The sequence below is a fragment of the Fonsecaea erecta genome, assembly GCF_001651985.1.
Source record: "Fonsecaea erecta strain CBS 125763 chromosome Unknown Scaff5, whole genome shotgun sequence".
In the NCBI taxonomy this organism is placed as follows: Eukaryota; Fungi; Ascomycota; class Eurotiomycetes; order Chaetothyriales; family Herpotrichiellaceae; genus Fonsecaea; species Fonsecaea erecta.
Window position 1 is genome coordinate 778,427 of NW_017387248.1, and position 21,950 is coordinate 800,376.

The 21,950-nt window shown below is 51.9% G+C and overlaps 6 protein-coding genes across 6 annotated transcripts; 3 read left to right on the forward strand and 3 right to left on the reverse strand.

Moving 5' to 3' along the window:
- Nucleotides 1-359: 359 nt before the first annotated feature.
- Nucleotides 360-1,677, forward strand: AYL99_06354 (hypothetical protein; the record flags this gene model as incomplete). Its single annotated transcript, XM_018837863.1, has 3 exons — nt 360-426; nt 484-1,497; nt 1,544-1,677. 3 exons carry the CDS (start codon nt 360-362, stop codon nt 1,675-1,677), a joined length of 1,215 nt encoding a protein of 404 aa, XP_018692423.1.
- Nucleotides 1,678-1,890: 213 nt separating this feature from the next.
- AYL99_06355 (hypothetical protein) lies at nt 1,891-2,544 on the reverse strand (the record flags this gene model as incomplete). The annotated part of the gene is made up of 1 exon (XM_018837864.1): nt 1,891-2,544. One exon carries the CDS (start codon nt 2,542-2,544, stop codon nt 1,891-1,893), a length of 654 nt encoding a protein of 217 aa, XP_018692424.1.
- Nucleotides 2,545-6,793: 4,249 nt separating this feature from the next.
- Nucleotides 6,794-10,286, reverse strand: AYL99_06356 (hypothetical protein; the record flags this gene model as incomplete). The annotated part of the gene is made up of 2 exons (XM_018837865.1): nt 6,794-6,799; nt 6,849-10,286. 2 exons carry the CDS (start codon nt 10,284-10,286, stop codon nt 6,794-6,796), a joined length of 3,444 nt encoding a protein of 1,147 aa, XP_018692425.1.
- Nucleotides 10,287-13,579: 3,293 nt separating this feature from the next.
- Nucleotides 13,580-15,967, forward strand: AYL99_06357 (hypothetical protein; the record flags this gene model as incomplete). Its single annotated transcript, XM_018837866.1, has 1 exon — nt 13,580-15,967. One exon carries the CDS (start codon nt 13,580-13,582, stop codon nt 15,965-15,967), a length of 2,388 nt encoding a protein of 795 aa, XP_018692426.1.
- Nucleotides 15,968-17,262: 1,295 nt separating this feature from the next.
- On the reverse strand, nt 17,263-17,858 carry AYL99_06358 (sorting nexin-3; the record flags this gene model as incomplete). The annotated part of the gene is made up of 3 exons (XM_018837867.1): nt 17,263-17,291; nt 17,355-17,679; nt 17,781-17,858. 3 exons carry the CDS (start codon nt 17,856-17,858, stop codon nt 17,263-17,265), a joined length of 432 nt encoding a protein of 143 aa, XP_018692427.1.
- A 423-nt stretch (nt 17,859-18,281) lies between these two features.
- AYL99_06359 (hypothetical protein) lies at nt 18,282-21,407 on the forward strand (the record flags this gene model as incomplete). Its single annotated transcript, XM_018837868.1, has 1 exon — nt 18,282-21,407. One exon carries the CDS (start codon nt 18,282-18,284, stop codon nt 21,405-21,407), a length of 3,126 nt encoding a protein of 1,041 aa, XP_018692428.1.
- Nucleotides 21,408-21,950: the final 543 nt, after the last annotated feature.

Consider the following 21,950-nt stretch of genomic DNA (forward strand, 5'->3'; position numbering starts at 1 on the left):
CCATTCCCCTATTGAATTATTAGCAAATCAGCAAGAGCAATGTAGTCACCCATAGTGGATCTGGGTACATGGGTGTTCACACAACAGCTGGAAAGGGATGTGGCAAAGGAAGGATCCTGGTGACCTGGTCGTGACTCGCTGGTGACTGACTGCGCCATCCCATCAAACAGACGCGCGGTGACAACGGTGCGGGGAGGAATCTTTGCCGTGAATTTTCCCGGACCAAAAGCCAACAACAACAACATCCATAACCCCCTACAGAACTCAAAACACACCCGGAATTCCTGTCATTGCTGCTGGGAAACAGTGATTCATTTGCAAGGCACAACGGTGCCGTACCCGTCACTCCCACCAACACCATGTCACTTCCCCCAGAGCGCATCAGCGTCAAGCGCAGAAGGCAGGAGGAACCTGTCGAGGCATTGTGTACATCTCCAAATATCATCTGCTCTATCAGAGAGTGAGCTGACCCGAGACTTCTAGATCTCGAGCAGGGTACTGGCCTAGAGAAGAAGCGAAGAGTCACGGACTTCTACTTCCAGCGTCTCCAGAACGATGTGATTGCCCCCGTTTCTCAGCGAGCCACCAGTTCTCAGACCGCCGTGTGGTCGGAACCTCCCGCACCTGGTGTTCCTCCAATTCGTCTGACCTCGTTGAGTGATATAAAGAAAGACGTGGAGAGGTCACAGGTGTCCGTCGCAGCAAAGGCTGATGTGGTCCGAGAAGAGAAGAGCAAAGCGCTAGACAATGCCAGCGCAGACGGTGGCGACAGGCCAGCTTCGAACACGTCGACTGGAAACGAAACACTCCATCAAGCCCGCCGTTTCCACCTCACTCGGCACCTTTCATCAGTCCTTGGTCCAAACGCTTCGGGCGGGATCCGGAAGCCCAAGAATTTTATTCGACCCCCTCTCGCTACCTTCGTGGAAAGACATGTCCCCATTTTCAGCCATGAGGAGAATCCACTATACCGTGATAAACCCATTGACAAGATGCTGGACATCCAAGTAGACGCTGGAGTGGGGAGCTCGAAGCCCGATAAAACGACAGAGCCGACCCTCGAAGCCTTGAATGCATCCAAACGAACCGTTACGAGCACGTTTGTTCAGACGGGTTCTAAAGCAGCCAGAAATGGGACTTCCATCAGAGATCACCCGAGCACGTGGGATCTCGACTCTGATCAGCTTGCTGACGAGCTGGCTGCGCTTGCAATGGAGTTCGATCCGGACGTGCAGGAAACCACCGAAGCCATGCTTCCTACGGTGCCTCCTTCCAAAACCCAGGATGATATGATGACTTCTCACGATGGAGAGGATGACTACATTTATGAAACCTATGTTCGAGTAGAGTACGATGCTCAAGTGCATGGTCCAGGGACCGCCGCAGCTCTGCACTCCAACTATGGAATACTCGTCATTGATGAAGAAGACGAGGACTTGTGGCAGAAATATATCGATAGTGATGATGACAGTGATTGGGATGAAGAAGATTCAAACGGTGAGCAACCAAATATTAGTAGCCTTAACATGCTGACACTGGACAGCTGAGGACAATCCTGCGAATGACTACCCGGAAGAGGAGGTCAGCTCCGACGACGAGTACGGTTACAACCCGTACAAATATCGTACCTATGGATCTGACCATGAGGACTTTGAAAACATCCACACTTTTCGATAAGAGATGACGACCGATTTCTGAAGACCCTGCCAACACAACTGTGAGAGCCACACCGCGACCGACGAAAACACGAGGCCGCCCCAATGTGTCCGCTACCAACACAACATGAAAGCACCTGGATCCCACCTGACTTCTCATTGATTTTTGAGACCGAGAGATGAATGCCTACCATGATCATCGTCACGGAATGACATCGGACAATACTCCACCCACTCATGTCCTCTTCCTTCCGGAACAAATCTCACAGGCCGGCTGTCCGCAGCCGCCTCGCTTGGTGAAGCAGGGCAATGGAGGGATCAATTGGTCCTCTGGCCTCATCCAGGGAAATCGCCGGGCCGTTCGTTGCACCACTCCGTACTTGTTGAACTTGTCTCCTCGGAGTCTGAGCTGCGATCTTGCTTGTTCTCTTATTTTTTCGACGTTTGCTTCGCCGAGAACACGATAAAATTTGCATTGAAGCCCGGCCTTTTTTCTGGCTTCGCCGAACTGGCGGTGGAATTCTTGTTCGACGTTGTCCCAGTTTTCGCGCAAGTCTATCCGGTGATACCAAATGAAATATGCTTGCTCAAGCTCGTATTTCTTGCAGGGCAAGCGAGGACGTCGACCACGCTTTGATCCCGACGTTGTCGATTCGTTGGAGCTAGTGGACGGGGTCTCACTCCCACGATATTTGACGAACGCAGAGTAGTCTCTGCATTCCAAATCGTCGTCCGTCGAGTTGGCATCGTCAAGTGGGCTTGCCTGGTAACCGGTCTTTTGGTCCTGGACCAGATCGTGGTCGTTCAAGACCGATGCGATGCTCATTTTGTCAGGGTTGCTGCGGGGCTGCTGTGCCTTCTCATCATGCTTGCCATGGGAGGAAGACATGATGACTTTGCTTTCAGTGCAGCACGATGTGAACAGATTGATATCACTTGTGCAAGTGAAATCGATTCAGCAAGGAAGGAGATACGTTGCCCTTCAGTGGTGGAAGAAGGAGCTCAGGAAATGCACCAGATTCCATGGCGGCAAACGCGAGGGCCTTAAGAGGCCCTCAACCTGACCCGACAGAGTGGTTCACGCCAGCGAGGTGCATACAACATATGTCTCTCAAGTATTTCACAAGTCTACAGCAACCCAGCTCGGTAGGGATTGCGCCCGACTAAGCCCAAAGAATGCATGTCCTGCAAGTACGCGCGCCAGACCCCAACAGACTTTCCAGCAGATCAAACATCGAAAGCAGACCAGTATGAACGTAACAGTACATCCGCATATCGCCTCTCATTCACCAGGTCCATTTTTTTGATGGCAGCTCAAAGCCGGCCGGTGGGAACACTCCACATGTTACGAACAATACGATGACAATGGCTCCAAACCAGGCAGATCTTCCTGGGTGTGTCGAGCTTCACTACTTCTCCTTCTCGTGACACGCCCTTGTCCTGAAGCCACCATTCTCGCTATGATTTGAGGGCAGAGAAGCGGACTTCGGACGTTATGCCAAATGCAGAAGGACGCTCTCCACAGCTGTTATGAAAGGAGCACCTTGATTCGAAACCCCTTACCATGACACAAGCAAACATCGTCGAAGAAAGTTCCATATTTCTCCCTAGCGTTACTAGTGATGAGGAGGAACGGCCGTCGGAAAGCGAAACCTTCAGGTGTGGACAATAGGTCACACATGCTTTTGCCGCGCATGCAGACCTTCGCGGAAACAGGGCTGATGGGATCCGCACCCGCTGGTCGCGCAGCACTTGATGCGGCAGGCTGTGTCCGACTCCCCACTGTCATTTGGCCCCTGCATTGCTTGCAGGTCATCTGCCGTGCAACCTCTCCAAGCTGTTCCCCAGATTGGCCTCCACAGCATCATGGATGCAGATTGATGACGATCATCAATGGAGGGACGCTGAAGACTGGCTTAGCCTACATTGACTGCTGCCCTTCACAAGGCCACCACTGTCATGGCGTGAACAAACGATGATTCCAGGTCTCCATGAGTAGAAGTGGCACACTCTTGTTCGAGGTCAACCGGTGCATCATTACGTTTCAGTACCCTTCATTTCCTGGTTGACTGGGCTGTGGAGGCTTGCCAGGGTAAGGACCCGCGATCTTTTGGCCTCAAGATACGGGTCCCTCACTTTGAACGCCTCATCCGTCATTACAAAGGCCGTTGATCCGAGTTCGAAGCTGGTCCAAGCGCATGTTGAATTGGGAAAAGAGGAGGTCCCTCTCCAATAATGGCCAACCCGGGACGTGGCCACTACTTCCTCCCTCCCGTCAACCAGTGAGAACAGGCTCACTAGGCTTCGTTAGGCGGAAATTTAGTTACGCCCAGAGTGACCAACCAGATGATGTGTTGCTTGTCCCTCACCACCACCAAATCGACATTGCTATGATAGGCCGCGAGATCAGCGTAGTGCTGGGTCCGAGCTCTACACTTACACTCGCCGATCTAGTTCACTTCATAACTCGCCTCGGTTGTTGCAGCCTTCTGCAGCGACTTGGTTGCGCGGGAGTCTGGAGCTTTTCGGGTGTGCCACTCGCTCTGCCCGAAGACATCATGCCTTTGTTTGCAACTCCGCAGCTTTTGGCTTTTCCAGGTCAGCAAGGGCGTTTACGAGGTACAGGATTGAGACCCGCAACCGGAGGAGTACTTTTGCTGTCATTCACCTTTGAGTTCAGAGAGCGGCATGGCTCGGGCGCATTCTGGTCCAAATCTGCGCCCAGACGCCTATGCGAGCACAGGTCAAGGTGGCACCTGGTTCTTCGATCAACACGGCATGATTTGGCGAAGGCTCACTCATTTCAGGCCACGTTGACAGGTTGGAAAGCCACGGTACCGGCCTTTCTCCCTGGTTCAGAGACCCCTGTAGCCCTAACTGCGACAGATCTGCTTCTCCTACGAGCTACACAAACATGGCTGACTGCCGGGTTGGAGGATGGGCCAACGTCGCCATCGACTCGCCACCTCTGATTGGAGTGACCTTTGGGGTCTGGCGTCCTAATGCAATAGAAAGGGAACTTGATTGAGCGGTGTGGAAGGGATTGTTACCATCATGAAATATCTGGGCTTTCGCCAAATCAGCATCGGAACCCAGGGGCTTCCAAGGGGGCCCGGAGGCCAGTCATCCGATCCTTAGGCGTGCGAACCAGAACTTGCCGAGTGCAATTTGGCAGGTCCTTCAGCTCCATGACACAGACCTCCCGTCCCACTGCTCTTACGAGCGCTTAGATCCATGCGCTCATGGTAGCCAATTGGTCGGCAATGCAATGGAATGTTTAACGTCACAGACAGTCGAACAATGGGACAGTCTATGCACACTAATTCAAGCAGTCGTACAGCTACATTCCTGTTCAGGCAGCCGTTCGTTGCTTGCTCCCCAGCGAGCAACGACTATTCATTTAGAGCTTCTGTTCAAAATTGACTTTCTCAAGGACATCAGACGGCGGCACCGTGCACATGCATCCTGGATGGGCACTTCGCGTGTGACCCCATCCAGGAGACGACTGCATCACTGCAGTAGCGTTTTGCGACAGCTCGAGTGTGGGATCAGCAGAAGCTCTTCACCACCCTGCACTACACCGCCCTCCCATTCCTAAGGCTAAGTTGCCAGAGGCAAAGATTTGGCGAGACAGAGCAAGACAGACATTTATGGGAAGGGGGCTCTCCCATGGCTGAGATGGTGTGAGGCGACACGACCACGACGCCCGGAGTTGTTCCCCACCGGTCTACTACTGCATACAGCCTGGCTGCCATTGATCATGCAAGCCACTCGTGCAATACTATTCTCCGCATCCCAGACAGAGAGGACACTGTTGGCATTTCGATCTGAACCGGCGGGCTCCGATCGCAGACAGAGACATCGATCGCAGAACCTGTCCACCACCAGGACAGGAGCCCCTTGTGGTGTGGAGAGCATGCAGTCCATGTGGTCTATTGCCTCTGCAATATTTGCACATTGGGGGCCAAATTTCGGGACCGAAGAAGTCCACTGTCATGTATTCACCCGTCCATCCATACCTGCCTGGCTCCTTGCCTGCTTCTTTGCAACGTACGTTCGATCGAGCCTCCCTTATGAAGTCATGAGGGTTAGATATCCCGATTGCATACCTATTGTCTTGCGTGTATCTATTGTAATACATGGGACGTGATGTGATGTGGTGCACCCAACGCGCACACACGACCACGTGGTTACACACAGGTCGTCTGTCATTCGTAAAGGAGCGGTTATATAGATAGATCCATCCCAGCGGTCTTGGCGCCGACCCTAGATTAGGAGACACGCTTAATTAGTCCAGCGAGGGCTGTACATGAACACAAGACGAGACAACATCAATCGTGGTGCGACGTCGTTTTGGGAAACACGGCCTCGATTGAAGGAAAGAAAGAAAGTGGAAATCAATAGGAAAAGGATATAATCATTTCGATTGTAAAGCTTTTTTGTCTCGAAGGCAATGGCGCGCCGAACCCAATCCAAAATAATGCATATAACTGTCTTCAACAAGCTCGTCAACATGTCTAGGGGCGAATTCGCCCCAAGCCCTCGAAGAGAAGAGCGCGCTCACTCAACCACGGACCACACAGTCCAGAAGAGACGTCCATGAAAGGCTCTGTGGCGTGGAGGATGCTTTTGTGACACCCTGACTGGCCTCTGCGTCCGATCGGTTGCCTCCCCTTCTACTATTTATCCTTTCAGAACGCGTATCCTCCAGCGTCGTCTGGAAAGCTCGAATTTCCGCACGGCACCGCATGACCGAAATGTGCTATGAGCAGAACGAAACAATTGGCCGTAAGATCGTCTGACTCTCTCCCGAATATAGAAACGTGAGGCGGGTGTAGTGTGATGCAATAGGAAACGCCAGATAGACACCATGGGTGACCATGATGCGACGTCGTGTCGTCCTAGATTCAAGAAAACTCCCATTTTGCACTCGCTGGGTATCATTTAATTTGCCCCTTCCGATATTTATTGCACAAGAATGTTATATGCTCTCTCCAAAGTTGTGAAGTCTTTCGAGACGTGCTGGATCATATGAGATTCGTCAAGTGGAACAAGGATCAAAGGAATGAAACATGGCAAGAAGGCGTCAGGCAGATTTCGTCGAGTGACGTTCACTCTTTATGTGCGCGAATAAAATTCTATCTCTGATGGAAGTCAGTATCACGATTCATGTAAGAGGAAGATACGACGTACCCGGCGGCCTCGCCCCCCAGAATGAACAGTCTGCATCGGTGGGGAGAAGAAAAATTGCTGTTGAGGGTAATTGTACATGTTGGAAGGCATATTCTGCTGGAAGCTCTGCGGAGGGAAGCCAGTAGAGCCAATAACAGGACTCATCTGGGCAGAGAACGAGAGAGGTGAAGACGACGGGTTTTGTAATGGACGGAAAGGGTCGACCGTCGCAGGGGGCGTTGCGTAGCTAGCATAGCCATTCGGCATATACCCGCTGTTGGACCGCTGTGGGGCTGCAGCCGGGAAGTTCTGATATTGAGATTGGGGTGTCATTTGTTGATAAGGAAGCTGAGAGTATTGCTGCTGCGATTGGTATCCATTCATCGTGTATGGTGAGAAACCAAATGAGTCAGCTGAACCCGTCCGGATGGGACTTAGACCATTCTCATAGGTGTTGCCATTGGGAACAAAGTTGCCGCTGTATTGCCGCTGAGGAAAATTTTGCTGTTGCATTCCATTTACTGGGACATGTTGCGGTTGGGCCAACGGCCTGGTGCGATCGTTCAGGGTTGGGTGCCCGTGGGATGGAAATTGTTGCATAACAGGTTGGCTAGGCCGTGATGACATCCCGACCTCGTCCATGATTCTCTTGTAGCCTTGGTTTGGTTGAGCCTTGATCTTGGTAAGGACCTTGGAGACATTTTGGACTACCTCCGGCCTCATATGATCGTCAAGGAATGGCGTGGTCAGGATCTTGAAGATCAGAGTTACACCAGAGGTTTGGTCACACAGAATCTGTTCGAGCACGTTGTCGTTCGGACTGAAAAAGAGTGCACTCAGCACCATATCACGAGCCTCCGGCTCATTTCGCTGGTTGATGACCTTGAGTACGGTGAGATATGCAACTTTGTGGGTGCAGAGTTGAACGAGGTGAGGGATCAATCTTGGGGCTAGGACTGAGCGTCGACGGGGAAAGGTGCAAGTATCGAGGAGCCAAGTCAGTAACAGTGCCCCGTTGGCATTCTGGGCAAGTTGGACGCTATGCAAGGCAATGGCCGCTGCCATCATGCGCTGTTGGTTCTTGGAAGCATGGTGAGCCTCTAAGCAAGCCCGCATGGCTCGGGCTCCGAATCGACCTTGCGCAATTTCCCATAGTTGGCTGAGCATAGTCTCGAAAATGTAGTCATTGTAGGGTGGTCCAAACCGAAGGCAGCATTGAAGAACATAATTGCCATATTGGTCGAGGAAAAGAGGGATTGTGTACGGGCGAAGCGAGTCGACAATCATTCGAGTTTGGCTTTCCGTCTTGCATACTTCGATGATCTTCTGAGCGGCCCAGGTGCCGTTCTTGTGCACTCCGATCTCGGCGAGATGAGGTGCGATGCACGCCAGCATTTGTTCCTTGGTTTGCTCAGAGCAATACTCAAACAGCTTCTGGACCACGGTGTTACCAAGGTAGTCCGAAGACAGTTCTGCAATTTCAGGCAACATGTCAATGGCGATCTGCTCAATCTCCTGCAGTCCGCAGGCTCCGTTGTCAATTCGTTTACGTATGTCCCGGAGCCTTGGTGCATCATACATCCTTGTAGAACTCGGTTCTGGGATAGGAGGGATCTCTTTTTCCAGACGACTATAATGAATAGCACTCTCAATATTTGTAGAGATGGTGGGCAGATCCGATTGTTGCCCGCCAAAATCGAGCACGATTTGCAATATCTCCGGCTGCAGCTCCGCTAGCCGGTCAGGAGCTGGTAAACTCAGCGTTTGCTGCATGTTCATAGAACTGGTAGGACTGCCAGAAGCATCCTTGGCTTGCGAAGCTCCTGCTTCAGCAGTTCCATTTGCCCCTGGTGGGGGTGTTGCGTTCTGCACGGGAGTCAAGGAAACAGACGCATTTGGGGCCTTTGCAAACCCGATCCTAACGGGGCCGGCGCCAGGAAAGATTTCTTTCCCGTTGAGCAGTTGTCGAGCGCGGACGGCATGTTCGACCGATTCGAAGTTGACAAAACCGCAGTTTTTATGAGTGAGAACCCTTGTTGATTCGATCGGGCCATATCGGTTAAAGATGGCATCCAGGGAAGACATTGTTGTGGAATTCGGGATCGAGCCTATCCACAGGGATCGAGAAACCTGCACTTCCGATTCGTCCATGCCTTCATATGATAAGGTCACATTTTCGGCGATGGACAAACTCTGTAGAGTGTCTGCAAGAGTGGACTGGTCCATTCCATTTGGCCCTTGCATCTCAAACGCGATACCAAGGCTGTCCGCTGGCTGTTGTGATAGATTGCGAAGTGACGTACGCTGAGGTGTCTCGACAAGTCCGGCAGTTCGAGCTCGTGGGCGTGCAGCACTGGCATTCACCGCAAATGCTTGCACTGCTTGATTGTGCAGCCGAACCTTCTCTTGGACCATCTCGTACTCGGCTTCGAGGGCTGCTGCCGCCGATGGTGTCAGCGATCCGCTGGTAAATGGCGGAAAGTTACTGCTTCCGTCTTGAGCTTCAGTCGCATACTTGGACTGTGTGTTGACCGAGAAAGACCTAAACCGACTGGAGTTACGCATCCCAAAACCGGCTAAGACGTCAGACAGGCTGGGATCCTGTGAACGCCCGGGATCGTCTGCAACTTGGCGAAGACTATCGGGTTTCGCGTGCTGGGGAGGTTCGGCAAGGCCAAGATAGTCAAGTGTTCGGACCCCGGAGTCAGACATACCATCCTTGGAGTAACCAGAGGGTTGGGGAGAGGTGGGATCCTCAGCAGAACTGATACTGGTCAGAGTCGCGGCCCGGGTCCTCGTTCCCCAGCTAGAAGTAAAGGCGTTCTGACCAAACGGACCGGAAGGACCGAGCAGGCTCGAGCGCTGAGGCATGCTTCCCGCACGAAGCCTGGATAGAAGGGCTGAAGTTCCCGAGTTGGCTTGGTTAGAGGCCGTTGAGTAGAATGCGGTTTCGGCAGCGGACGTTGAACCGGGTCGAAATGGACTCGTGGAAGGAGTTGGCCGCGAGGTCTTGGATGTAAGGACATTTACGCCGTTGATCGTACCGACGGGGGATATTCTGGAGGGTAGGGTGCCGGCACGCCCTCGTCTTGCGGGACTATTTATCCCAGTCTCGGTCAGAGGCACCAAATCTGGGAACCCGTCTTGGTTGGGGGATTCCGGAATCTCGAACAGCGGGGTTGAGGTGCCACTGGTCGGAGGACCCCAGATATTAGGGGTCAACGAAGTCTGAGACTGCAGTTCTCGTGTACGTTTTGGAAATAGCCGAGAAGCTTGTTCGTGAAGAGGAGAGCCAGCTCCTACTCTTGCATTGGAAATCCCCGCCAGTCCCGACGAGGATTTTGCACCGCCAAAAGGAGATTTGCTGGTGGGCACCGAAGAAGGCTCGCTGATGGGAGTCAACCCAGATAGGTTTATATTGAGCTGCCCGTCGGGCCGTGTGGTGGTGGGAGGAACCATCATTGAGCTCTTCCAAGTATGTCGTAGATTGCAGGCCCAGGTGGATGTCAATGGGACGATTTCAAATTATGTATTTGAGCCTCTTGTGCAGTAGAACCACTTTCGTATAAAGAGAAATGATTGTGAGGTGATATCGTATGCTCGTTTTCCGTGTTTCTCGGTGGTATCCAGAATTGTTAGGATATCTTCGGCAACCTGCGGACAGGTGCGTATAGCTCCCAGACGTCTTTTGAGCGTGAGACGTTGTTTCAAAAAGGCCGTAGCCGGCAGATGAGGAATGAATTCGTATTCAATTGAGAGTCAAGTCGAGGCAAGGCGGATGTCTCGAGGGACAGAAGGGTTCGTAATCGCGGGATATTACTTTAAGAGGGGGAGTTTTGGATCGTGATCGGGCAAGGAGAGACTGTCGGCCGCCGTATTAACACAAGTGATGGAATAGAGAGAATCGAATGTAGCAGCTCTCCAGGGCTGAAGGGGGCATTAGAGGAAAGCCGAAGGTGAAAAGTAGAGAAGACCAAGGTGAAGCAGCAAGCAGGGCGGTGGTGGATGAATTAGGGGGCACAAGAGATGCTAATGGGTAAGGTGAGGTTTGGGAGCAGATCGGGAACAGGGTTGTCGGGTTGCGCAGACACAAATGCGGTTACAGACAGACACACGTCAACGGCTGGGCGTCTTCGGTGAGTAGTTAGGCGGTGATGGGCCCTGGGCCACAGGCCACGGGCCATGGAAGGAAAAAGTACGGGGAAGAGCAGCGGCCAGCAGGGTCCGCTAACGAGCGGTCGAGCCATAATCAATCACCCGATGCGTACTCACCCAGTTCTGTCTGACTGCAGGGCACCCTTCTAGGCCTAGTCACCTGTATGGAGCCACCAGAGTCCTCTGAAGAATTTTCGGAGCCCTGTGAAACCCCCAATAAGAGCCCGCAGCCAACCTAGTGCCCGTGCTCCTTGCTGTACCTGCCAAGCAATAGGCCCCATGTCACCACCATCTCGACTGGGACTCATCGCACATCATTATTTCTCCCACAACTCTGCTACCAGAATGCAACACCCGGCGGTTGAGAATCGGCCCCCAGAGAGGGATCATGCCAGCTGGTCGGTGGCTCTTTCAGGTCCATAGAGCCTATAGCCGACTTTGGCCCCACATTTTCAAACCACCGAGCCCATCCAACAGGTGGCCATGAAACACCCTCTGTCTGTCCACCTTGTTCTTCAATTTTACATCCATCATCCTGGATCCCTCAAATCCTAAGGGACCAAGAGTGTGACTGATGAATGCCCCTTGGACTCGAGCTTGACGCAAGCTTCCCGGAATAAGCTCCCTTGCTAGGAGGACGCCTATTTTCAAGCCACTTAGACATCCGATTCGTACCTGTTCGACCCTGTCGGCGTTGACAGACAACATGAAACACTGGCGTCCAGCTCCCACAACCAACCATCCAGCTTCAGTTAAGGTCATCCACCTTTTGAGTTCCGTCCTGGAAAGCATGTCCCTTGCTCTGCCTGAGCGCCTGTGTGCCCTGGAAAAACACCTCTGCTTCCAATTTTTTGCGGGGATCATACTGGTTCGAACCACAAAAATACCCCTGAAGGCTGCATTGATTCTTGGGTCCAGGCAACTGTCGAATAATAGGTCGGTGACATGTGCATTATCTTATGCGACTATTAATACTTGACCCAATATCACAGTGAGAGCGCCTATGAATCAAGCCATTCACGGTTTTTGGGGCCCGGGTTGACTAGCTGCTGATGGTCACGTGGATCTCTCAAGTTGTCGGGCCACACATTTACTCGGATCCTTTCGAGCACAATTGATCTATACCAGGAGTTGGCTGGATCGGTCATAATTAGGGTGCAACGACGGAGCCCTTGTGGCTGCCGTGTGCTGTGACTAACAAGTGCCAACATGGGGAAATTTCAGTGCTAAACTGCCGAACACAGATTATCGACTAGGCCAACCTCTTGGATGTCGAACAGGATCACACCTTGTGTTGACCATCATTATTAGATGAAATCGGAGAACACGAGCATAGAGGCACAGGTGGTATTGAACTTTGGAGCAGTGGTATCGTTCCTCCTCGAAAATCCATTTGTGTAATCAAAATGTTCGGGACTATCCTGGCCCCAGGTGAGTAATTATAGAGCCATACTCCGTACGTCGTGCTGGGTACGGACATAGAAGGTGGGACGCCTGGATTTTTCTATATGCCACTTCAAGGTCGTAACTCTTCCTGGGTTGCATATCACGAGCGCTGCGAGTGACACTAATGGTGGTAGAGGTGATGGTAATGTCTTCAGCGGTGGTTGGGTCTCAGCCTCCTCAAGAAAGCAGACCGATTTCTCCCAGCTTTGCATGTTCGGATATCTTCGGGCAAATACGCTCGGCAGCCATCTTGTGAATTCTTCAGGGAGCGTGAGTTCCACAGGCTAGCTTTATAGCTGTGAGATGGGAAAGATCTGCTCTTCGTGCTGGTTGAGATTGATCTGCAGCGCCTTGCCCTTCGTAGAGCGGACCTTCAGTTTAATAGCAGCGACAGTTACCACTTTGCATATTAGGGACTGCCTTTGAGGCGGAGGCGCACGCGGCAATTAGATTTTCGTTTCAGAATCAAGGAAAGGTTGACATGATGATAAGAGTGAATTGAGCAGAAGGTGCCGAAGACTGGAAACTGACATAGAGACGCTGGTGTAATACTCGGTACTTGTGGGAATGTTGGCTACTAGCCCTAAATCACCGAGATCATCTTCCTTCAATCACCTATTACCGCTTGAACTGAGTGTTCGGCGGGTGTGGGGCATGGGATCAGAGATGGACTGACAGCGGGGCAGAAAAAGGTTGAACTCTGAAGACAAGTCATCGACTCGGTAGATAATGCGACAGCAGGAACCATTTTGGTATAAGTGCTGGCTAAGGAGATGCTGTGTGTGGTATACAGGATTTTGCGGATGTTGGAGCAGAAGCCTTGTCGAGGTGCGGCGTCGACCAACATCAAGTTCAACCAAAGTTCACGCCAAGCTCGGCCGGCGAATGAGCCGGTCGACTGCGTTCTTCATGACTTCAACTCAACATCCAGAGTCAACTGGTAATAACCCATTCAAACTTCCTCAGGCCTTTGCTCTGGCGAATCTCCCTTTCGAATTTCTGCTGTCTTTCCTGTCCCTGTCTGAATATATGTGCAAAGAGAGCTTCTCCAACCTCTGCCCCTTCCTGTTACCTTCGCCTCCGACTTCGCCTTCGCCCTCTTCCCTTGATTCCCCACCACTTCCAACCTGCGATGACCTCCTACAGCCAATATGAACGGCATGTTCGAGCCCTTACCCGGCCTCCTTGATGATCCTCTGTTTCAACTGCCTGATCTGCCTGCTCTGACCGACATTCAAATTGCGCCTCTCCGGAATCCTGCTCCAAGCCGTCATGCAAATGTTCCTCTGCCTCTCGAGCCTGTGGCCGACAATAGTCTAGGTAATGGACGAACAACTAAAAACACTACACATGCTGTGGATAGCCCCGAGAGGAAGAGGCCGCCAAAGATCACACCCAACGATGTCCTTCTTGCACGAGAAGCCAAAAGACCACACTTGGCTATCAGCGAGCTGCTGGAAGCCAACCAAGGCCCCGACCCCGCCCCAACGTCCTTACCATCGTTCATTAGTTTGTCTGTGGTAGAAAAATCACCTATCCAAGTTCCTTCGTTTCTCGAACATCCTCACTCCCTACGGCGTTTGAGGTTGGACGGTGACAACGACCATGTCGCCCTTGACTGGAACAGGCATCTTCCTCTGCCAGCTCAGAAAGAAGACCGACACACCAGACCTGCTCCACTTCTCCCTGCCATGGTCACAGGGCTACACGAACCTCCTCCGTCTGCAGCTCTACTACCATCCATTGACCTTGAGTCTATACGTGCCGCGGTTCCAGGCACACATGAACCTCATTCTTCTTCAGCTCTGTTACCATCGATTGATCTTGATCCGACACATGCCGCCATCACAGGACTGTATAACTCTCACCCTGCACCTTTGCAGCCGCCGATCTATTCGGAGCCGATACATACCACAGGCACGGGGCAGCGTGAACCCCTTCCTCCTTTGACGACCCAACTACCATCGATTGACTTTAATTCGCTGCATGCGGTTGTGCGGCCGGCATCAACATCGAGAATCAACGTCAGAGACATGCTCACAGAGTCCGCGCAGCCAAGTCTTGAATCATATCTGCCCGAGTCCGAACCTAATCAACCCGATCCTGAACCCACCAGCCTATGCCCTGACTCCTACCACCAAGAATCCGAGCTTTTCTACCCGAGTCCTGAGTCTTACCCTCGCGATGCTGAGCCCGCTAGCCTAGACCCTGAGGATTCCCACCACCAAGAATCCGAGCTCTATCAGCCGAGTCCTGAGCCTTCTCCGCGCGATGCTGGGCCTACCAGCATAGGTCCTGACCCCTCCCACACAGAATCCGAGTTCCATCAGCCAAGTTCTGAGCCATATCCCCCCGGTCATGAGCCTGACTCACCAGAGCCCGACCCGGAGCCCGAGCCCGAGCACGAGGACGAGGCTGAAGCCGAGGCTGGACCTGAGCCAGAGCCAGAGCCAGTGCCAATGCCAGTGCCAGTGCCAGTTCTAGTGCCAGAGCTCGAGCCAGAGCGTCGGCTCCCTATCGGGCCCAATCCTTCTGGCTTCATTATCGACAAACGGCTTACTTTTACTCGAGCGTACCTACAAGATAAGGCAATCCCAAATGAGATCCGTAAAACCATTCCAGCAATCCATCCTTTCTACTCAGATCCAAGTCGGGGGATTTACAGACGCCGAACCAGGCGGCGATGGACTGATGCTGAAACAGCAGATCTCTTGGCTGGAGTGACCAAGCACGGCGTTGGGCGATGGAAACAGATTCTGGAGGATCCAGCTTACAAGTTTGGCGATAGGAATTCCGTTGATCTGAAAGATCGGTATCGCGTATGCATCAGCGAGAGGCCTCCCCCGGACTCAACCACAGATTTGAGAGCCGACAGCCCTATTGACGAGGCATCTCCTTCTGTTGAAATATTAGGAATAAGGCACTGTCGCGACTTCGCCGACCCAGCCCGTAGGGGTCACAAACAACGTCGTAGGCGCCGCGCTTGGACAGATCGTGAGGACGAGCTTCTCATGGAAGGCGTGGCCCGACACGGATTTCAGTGGACTGCCATACATGATGATCCAGACCTTAATCTGTCGCACAGACGAGCAACAGATCTCCGAGATCGCATCCGAAATAAATTCCCGGATGGGTACAAGCATGCCGAGTCTGCGCCGTTCAGGTCCGAGGTCAGGAAAGCAGAAAGAGAAGCCCTCTCTGCCGAAGCTACAGTCGTCCCGGGGAGAGAGCCAAATGCGACCAAAGTAACCGCGAGAACACAGGACGAGTCCGAGAAAGCGACAGCCACAGATAAAAGCGCGACCGCTACAGCTCGAACTCAACGCCGCCGGATTCGACCAACGACCTCTCCAACTGAGGGCGACCGTGAGAATATGCAGGAGCAACACGACACAGAAAGAGAGCGAGAGGGGGAAAGGGAGCACCAGCCCCTCGTCACATTACCCAGTTTCCAACTTGGCTTTTTTGATGATATGGACTGGGAGGATAATAGGCTGCCCCCGTTGCATGAATGGGATGAGGACGATGATAGTGAGTAGCAACGGAAATGGCATATGCGTTGAAGAATTGAGCGGGGAAAGGATATTTCTCGGGCGTTTGAAATCAATGCTTGGGCAAAATTCTTGAAATTAGCACACCAGGCCACATGGCAGCATTTGAATGGGATGGAGCATGGGAGCCCACAGAAGGCAACACAGTGCGACTAATACAGCGACAGGACCGGGGTTATTGTGTTTATTCTTTTTTACACCAACTGGTTATATGGGTTGATGCGCAACGGTGGACGAAACAGGGCAGGAAAACGGACCTCTAGGAAATGGGAGAGGACAAGGGAAGGGAATACCCATTTTGCGATTGCGACTGCGATACCCATTGATTATTTTGGTACTTGACTTGGGCTGGGACTGACGGACATGGGAACGTTGGAATTGGGCCGAGACGCCTTAGGTTTGAACATACATCTTTATTTGTACCTTGGTAATGAGCATTCGCAAGGGTGGCTTGCAAAGAGAGGAGGCTGAATGATATCTGCCCGACATACACTGCCTTTCTGTACCGCTGTTAGCAAGCATGTCGACAGACAGACAGACAGTCCTGCTTCATATTTGATCATGTTCGTGGCCAGAGACAGATCACTCTCCTTCTGTGAATAGATATGGAGGCGCGTGACTGGTTGCTTCTACTACGTGTGACTCCCGTTCTAGGCGGTGGCATAGGTAGAAGGCAGAGAGGCAGACGGGGTGAAGAACTCATACGCATCCCAGCAGGAAAAAGCAAGACAGAGAGAGAGAGAGACAGAACGTTCAACGGCATGTTTTGGCCAGCATTCACTTTTAACGACATCAGCTGAAGGGACGGGTGGATGGTTAGTCTTCTATATGCTTCCGGTTTCTCACTCAACTATGCTCACTCGACCTCTTTGTTGTTTTCTGCCATTCGGGTAACGCGCATCACATTTCAAGGTCCCTCGAACTTCTCAGACACTCACCAGAACATCCATGTGATTTCAGATTTGCGGCGTGGTTTCTTGTTGTCCTCAGGGGAGCTCCGAACGGTTCAACTCCTCGTAGTCCAATCCAACCAACGCGCTCAAGTTTGCGGTGATGGTCCCGAAACGATGCGCCATCGACCAAGACTCCGTGGTCACCACCCTGCTCCTCCATGCGCATGCTAAAAGGAAAGAAACAAATATACAAAGTCGAATAATGCTGCAGAGATTCGCCCGCAGAAAGCCTCGCTTCCCATTGTCGTTTTGCTCGTCACTCTCATGGATCATTCTGGTCTTGTCATTTCTTTTAGCAATGGTTTTATTGTGGCTGGTCGGCTGGCCTCTTTACCAGGCATTGCGGTCCCAGTTCGGATCTGGTTTGGCCCACTGTCAGCCCGGGCTCATTTCCCTTCCATGGCAGAAATGCCTCGCCTTACCTTGTATGAACGCCCCGAGAACTTTACTCCCAGTCTGCAAAAGAGGATGTCCGACCACGATTTGTAGGAATCTCTGAAGCCCTTCTCTCCTGTGCTCGATCACGTCATCGGAGAATCTGTTCGTGAATACTTTCCCGGGCAGCGGGGGAATTGTGACTCTGGCACTTTCTCGCTCCAGAATGTCTCGAAAGTACTCGAAATCCGAGTATCTGCGGCGAACGACCGAGTGACGGAGTTTGAACGCAGGGATATTCGTGCGGGTGTGGATTTCATACGAAGTGTACATGTTACGGGGAGAGGACCCGTGGGTTTGTGGATTTTTCACCTGTACATAGAGGGGTTAGTCTGGCTGGCCCGAGGGGTGTGCTCGATCTTGACACAGCGAGCATGGAAGCTCTGCAGCGGAGAGAACATCTTCGAACGTACTTCAATCTCGAGGAAATTTTCTGGAGGGCCATAGATCTCCTCGAACGTCTGTTGACGAGACTCCGGTAAGGCCTGCATCGTTGCGGGGTTAAGGATGGAGGACACAGGCAGCTGAACAGGGCGATGGGTCGCGTGCGATTCAGACACAAGGCTGTGGTGCTCTGGGGATATGCTCTCTGGGCAGTCCAAGGGTTCTGGTGGACGAGGATCAGTTGGTCAAGTTGAAGATTCTTGTGGGATACGAGATGTTAGGCGTCGTATTTAGGGCGTCACTTAGAGGACCGTGTGTCAGTCGAGAAGATTCCTGCAAAGCCGCACCTGCACCTGACTTTTGGCGCTTTCCCAATCTGTCAACGCCGTCCACCCCGCATCCTCTGCGCCAAGCCCGTTAAGTGGATCTCGAATGGAGAGCCAGTGATATTTTTTTTTTTCAAGGTTCACTTTAGAGGAAGACTGCAATACTCCGTACATACACGGTCACTTGCGATGAGCGCTGACACGATGTCCAAAAAGAGAAAGAGAGAAGTCGACGTCGAGCTCGTCAAAGTTTATGAAGACTTAGCCGACGTCCAGGAGAACGTTCGTCTCGGTGCGGCCCATACCTTGCTCTCCAAGTTATACAGGACAGGAATCACCAGCCACGAGCAAACCAAGACCATTTTGATACGACTCTTCCGCGGGCTCTGCAGCAGCCGCAAATCAGCCCGTCTGGGCTTTTCGGTGGCCTTGACCGAACTTCTCTCTCAGCTTGCGTCTACCCCCGCCGCGTCCCCTGAAAGCGATGTTTCCGCCTCGACTGTCATTGACATCCTCGAAGCAGAAACATTGCCAGAGAAGGGAACCTCTGGCCAGGACGAGCGCGATCATTATTTCGGCAGAGTGTTTGGCACTGACGCTATCTTGAAGTCGGGGATACTCTTCAGTCAGAAAGCGGATCAAAGTCATTTCAATCGCCTGCTAGATATCGTTTGTGCCTTAGCAATCAAGAAGCCCTGGCTTCGTCAAGAATGTGGCTGGGTGCTTTACAACTGCATTGTATCTGCTCAGAATGCCCTGCCAGAGTCCTTATCGTTATTCATAAGCGAAAAGCTGGTAGCGAACAAGCTCATTCGTACGCCCGAAGGCGTGGCTATCTGGTTAGCGACGTCTAGGCGCTTCCCGAACGCGAAATTGCCCAAATCAGCTTGGAAAAGTGGTCATCCACTGGCCAAGAAAGATGTGAATATACTTGCCGACATCCTCAAAGATGCGAGGGCTCAACAAGAGGAAGGAGATTCCGAGCTGAACTCCCAAGGTGCTGCTAGGTGGTCTGCTAATCTCCATTTTGCCTGGGAGGTTGTGCTGGCCGAGACCTTCAGAAACACTCCTGAAGGGTTCGGGGTAGGGAAAGGTGCAAAAAATAGCATGCAAGCTGATGACAAAATCACTTTCGACCTGTTCTGGAAGGTCGTGGTGGATGAAAGTCTTTTCGCCCCTGCAAGCAGCGCCGAGCGCAAATCTTGGGGGCTCAGCCTTTGGAAAAAGGTTTGGGAGATTGCCGCCCAAGAACTATTGATCTACACATTTACACCGCAAGCGACCCGTTGTTTAGCCAACTCCCTCAAGAGCTCAGAGAGATTTCTACAGAGGTCTGCCCAAAGGGTATCCCAGATCATTCAGGCCCGCTTGACCGAGCTGGCGCCCTGGGATCAGCGTGCCAACCTCGCCGGAACTTACGTTCGAGTACTGTTGCAGAGTGTTTCTTTCGGTGACTTTGATCAGATCACAAGATCAAAAACTCTACAGAGCCTATTCGAAGCAAGAGACACCGATGTGCTAGAGGGCATCAATTCTGCTCTGACCAATCTCCTACAGAGATCTCTTGAAGAGGAGGACAAGAAGACGACTCTTTTGCAACAGAAGGCAGTCGTGAATTTGCAGTGGAAGATGGTTTCTGCAAGGCTTCGTTGCTGGGAGCAGCTACAGATGTCTCAAGAGGACGACGTCGAGGAGACCGAGAAGGCACTTGTGTCCAGCATACTCCAATCATGGCTGAGAGAAGTCTGTGTCTCACCTACTTCGCACCGTCCGGAGAATCTCGACCATGATTTTCAGCCTATACTCCTACCAGAAATTCGCGAATTTGCAAAAGAGCGTCTGGGTTTGTCCTTTGAGCAAGCTCTCAAACTCGGACCGCTAGGCTGTTGGTTGTTGAAACATGTGATCCTTCACATTCGCGACTTAGAAGCCGTCCACATCCAGATGATCTCTGCCTTCGACGACGATGTCAAGGCCATCGTGGAGACAGCCTGGCAAAACCTGGGAGATATTCAGGTCAACACCCAGATGTCTGCAACGGTCGGCCGAGTGCCAGCAAAGACTTCGAAAGCACCTGTACAATCAAAAGTTTTGTCTTTTTCAGAGGGGTTGAGTCTACTTTATTCGTTACTACTTTTTCAAATCTACAGTGGAGAGACAGAGGCTGTGCAGATCTTGCAGGAAGTGCTTGAAAATTGGGGTCAAGAAACAGCCAAGAAGAAAAAAAGTGTCTCGACTGGCAGTGGACAGGGACCTGCCGATGCTATTATGGAAATTCTCCTCAGTTTTGTGTCAAGGCCGTCAAAATTCATGAGGCGGATCACTATTCACATCTTCGATGCCTTCGCCCCCAACATCACCGCCACTGGTCTTGAAGCTATATGCCGCGTACTCCAAACTAAAGAGAATCTTCAAGGACAACAAGAGATGTTCGAATCAGGAGACGTCGAGAATGAGGATGAAGAAAACCTTGCTTCAGAATTAGAGACGGAAGAGCTGGACTCGGACGTCGAAGTCGCTTCTATTTCGGAGTCTAGCGAATCAACAGGATCCACCACAGATTCCGATTCCAATTCAGACGGCCAATCTACAGATGCAGCCGAGGATGAGGAGGATGCGGAGCTGGCTGCGTTCGATGCAGCCCTAGCATCAGCGCTAGGCACCAGGCGGCTCAACCAAGAAGATCTCGATGCCGCTCCAGCTACTTCTGAATCGTCTTCCGACGCTGACATGGACGACGATGAAATGATGCAACTAGATTCAAAGCTTGCGGAAGTTTTCCGCGCGCGAAATGAGCAACAATCAAAGAACAAAAAGAAAGAAGCGAAAGAGGCAAAGGAAAACATTGTCAATTTCAAGAACCGTGTGCTCGATCTTGTCGAGTCGTATTTGAAGCACCAACAACACAACTCGCTGTCCATGGACTTGATTCTGCCGCTCCTCAAGCTCGCAAGGACGACGCAAACAAAGCAGCTGGCCGATCGTGCTTGCAATATCCTGCAGCAATTCTGCTCGCGGTGCAAAGGACCTAATGCCCCGAACCTAGCGAGTGACTCCGACAGTGGACATGCTTCTAATGTTCTCAAGTCGATCCACGAGGAAGCATGCATGGAATCGTCCCACGCCCATTCTAATGTGGCAAGTCTCTCGAGCATTCTGGTTGCGAAGGCCCTCGTCCGAGCCGATGCAACGAACATCCAAAATATTGTCGAGATATACGCGTCAACAAGATTGAGGCAACTAACAGACAAGAAATGCAAAGTTTTGCCGGGTTTCTTCACAGACTGGAACAATTGGTGTCAAAGTATCAGAGAGAAGCTAGTGGGATGAAATGGGATGGATAGCCATCGGTAAAGATAGCGGCATCGAGGACATACCGTTAAATTAATAAGAAGGATTTATCCTAGAGTTGCCATCCCTGGATGTCTCTTGATGGGTGTAGTCCTCTTTTTGAGGAGCATCCTTGCAATGCAATACCCAGTCAGATGAACACGATTTCATGATCTGGAAGGCTGAAAGAACAGCCTGACCGGCCACCACCGTCTCGGATGTTGCGGCTGCAAATGTGCCACAATTTGCGACCAAGTCGAATACGATTGGAGGCCCAGAAGCCACGAAAGCCATGAACGAAGCCTGTGTGAATAGACAATCTATTGGCGTGGCTGCGTTGGACAAAACAAGGATACTCGCAGGTGCTATTATCCATCAGCCTTTCGGAGTGGAGCAAATTGGATGACTAAAGATGCCAAGGCTGTGGAGATTCCTTGGCAGAGCTAAACTATATACGGCAAAAGGTGACGGGACGCCAGAGTCAGGCCTTGGACTTTGCTTACGAAACACGTTCAGGCATTCAGGTAACGTCAACTTCACCCT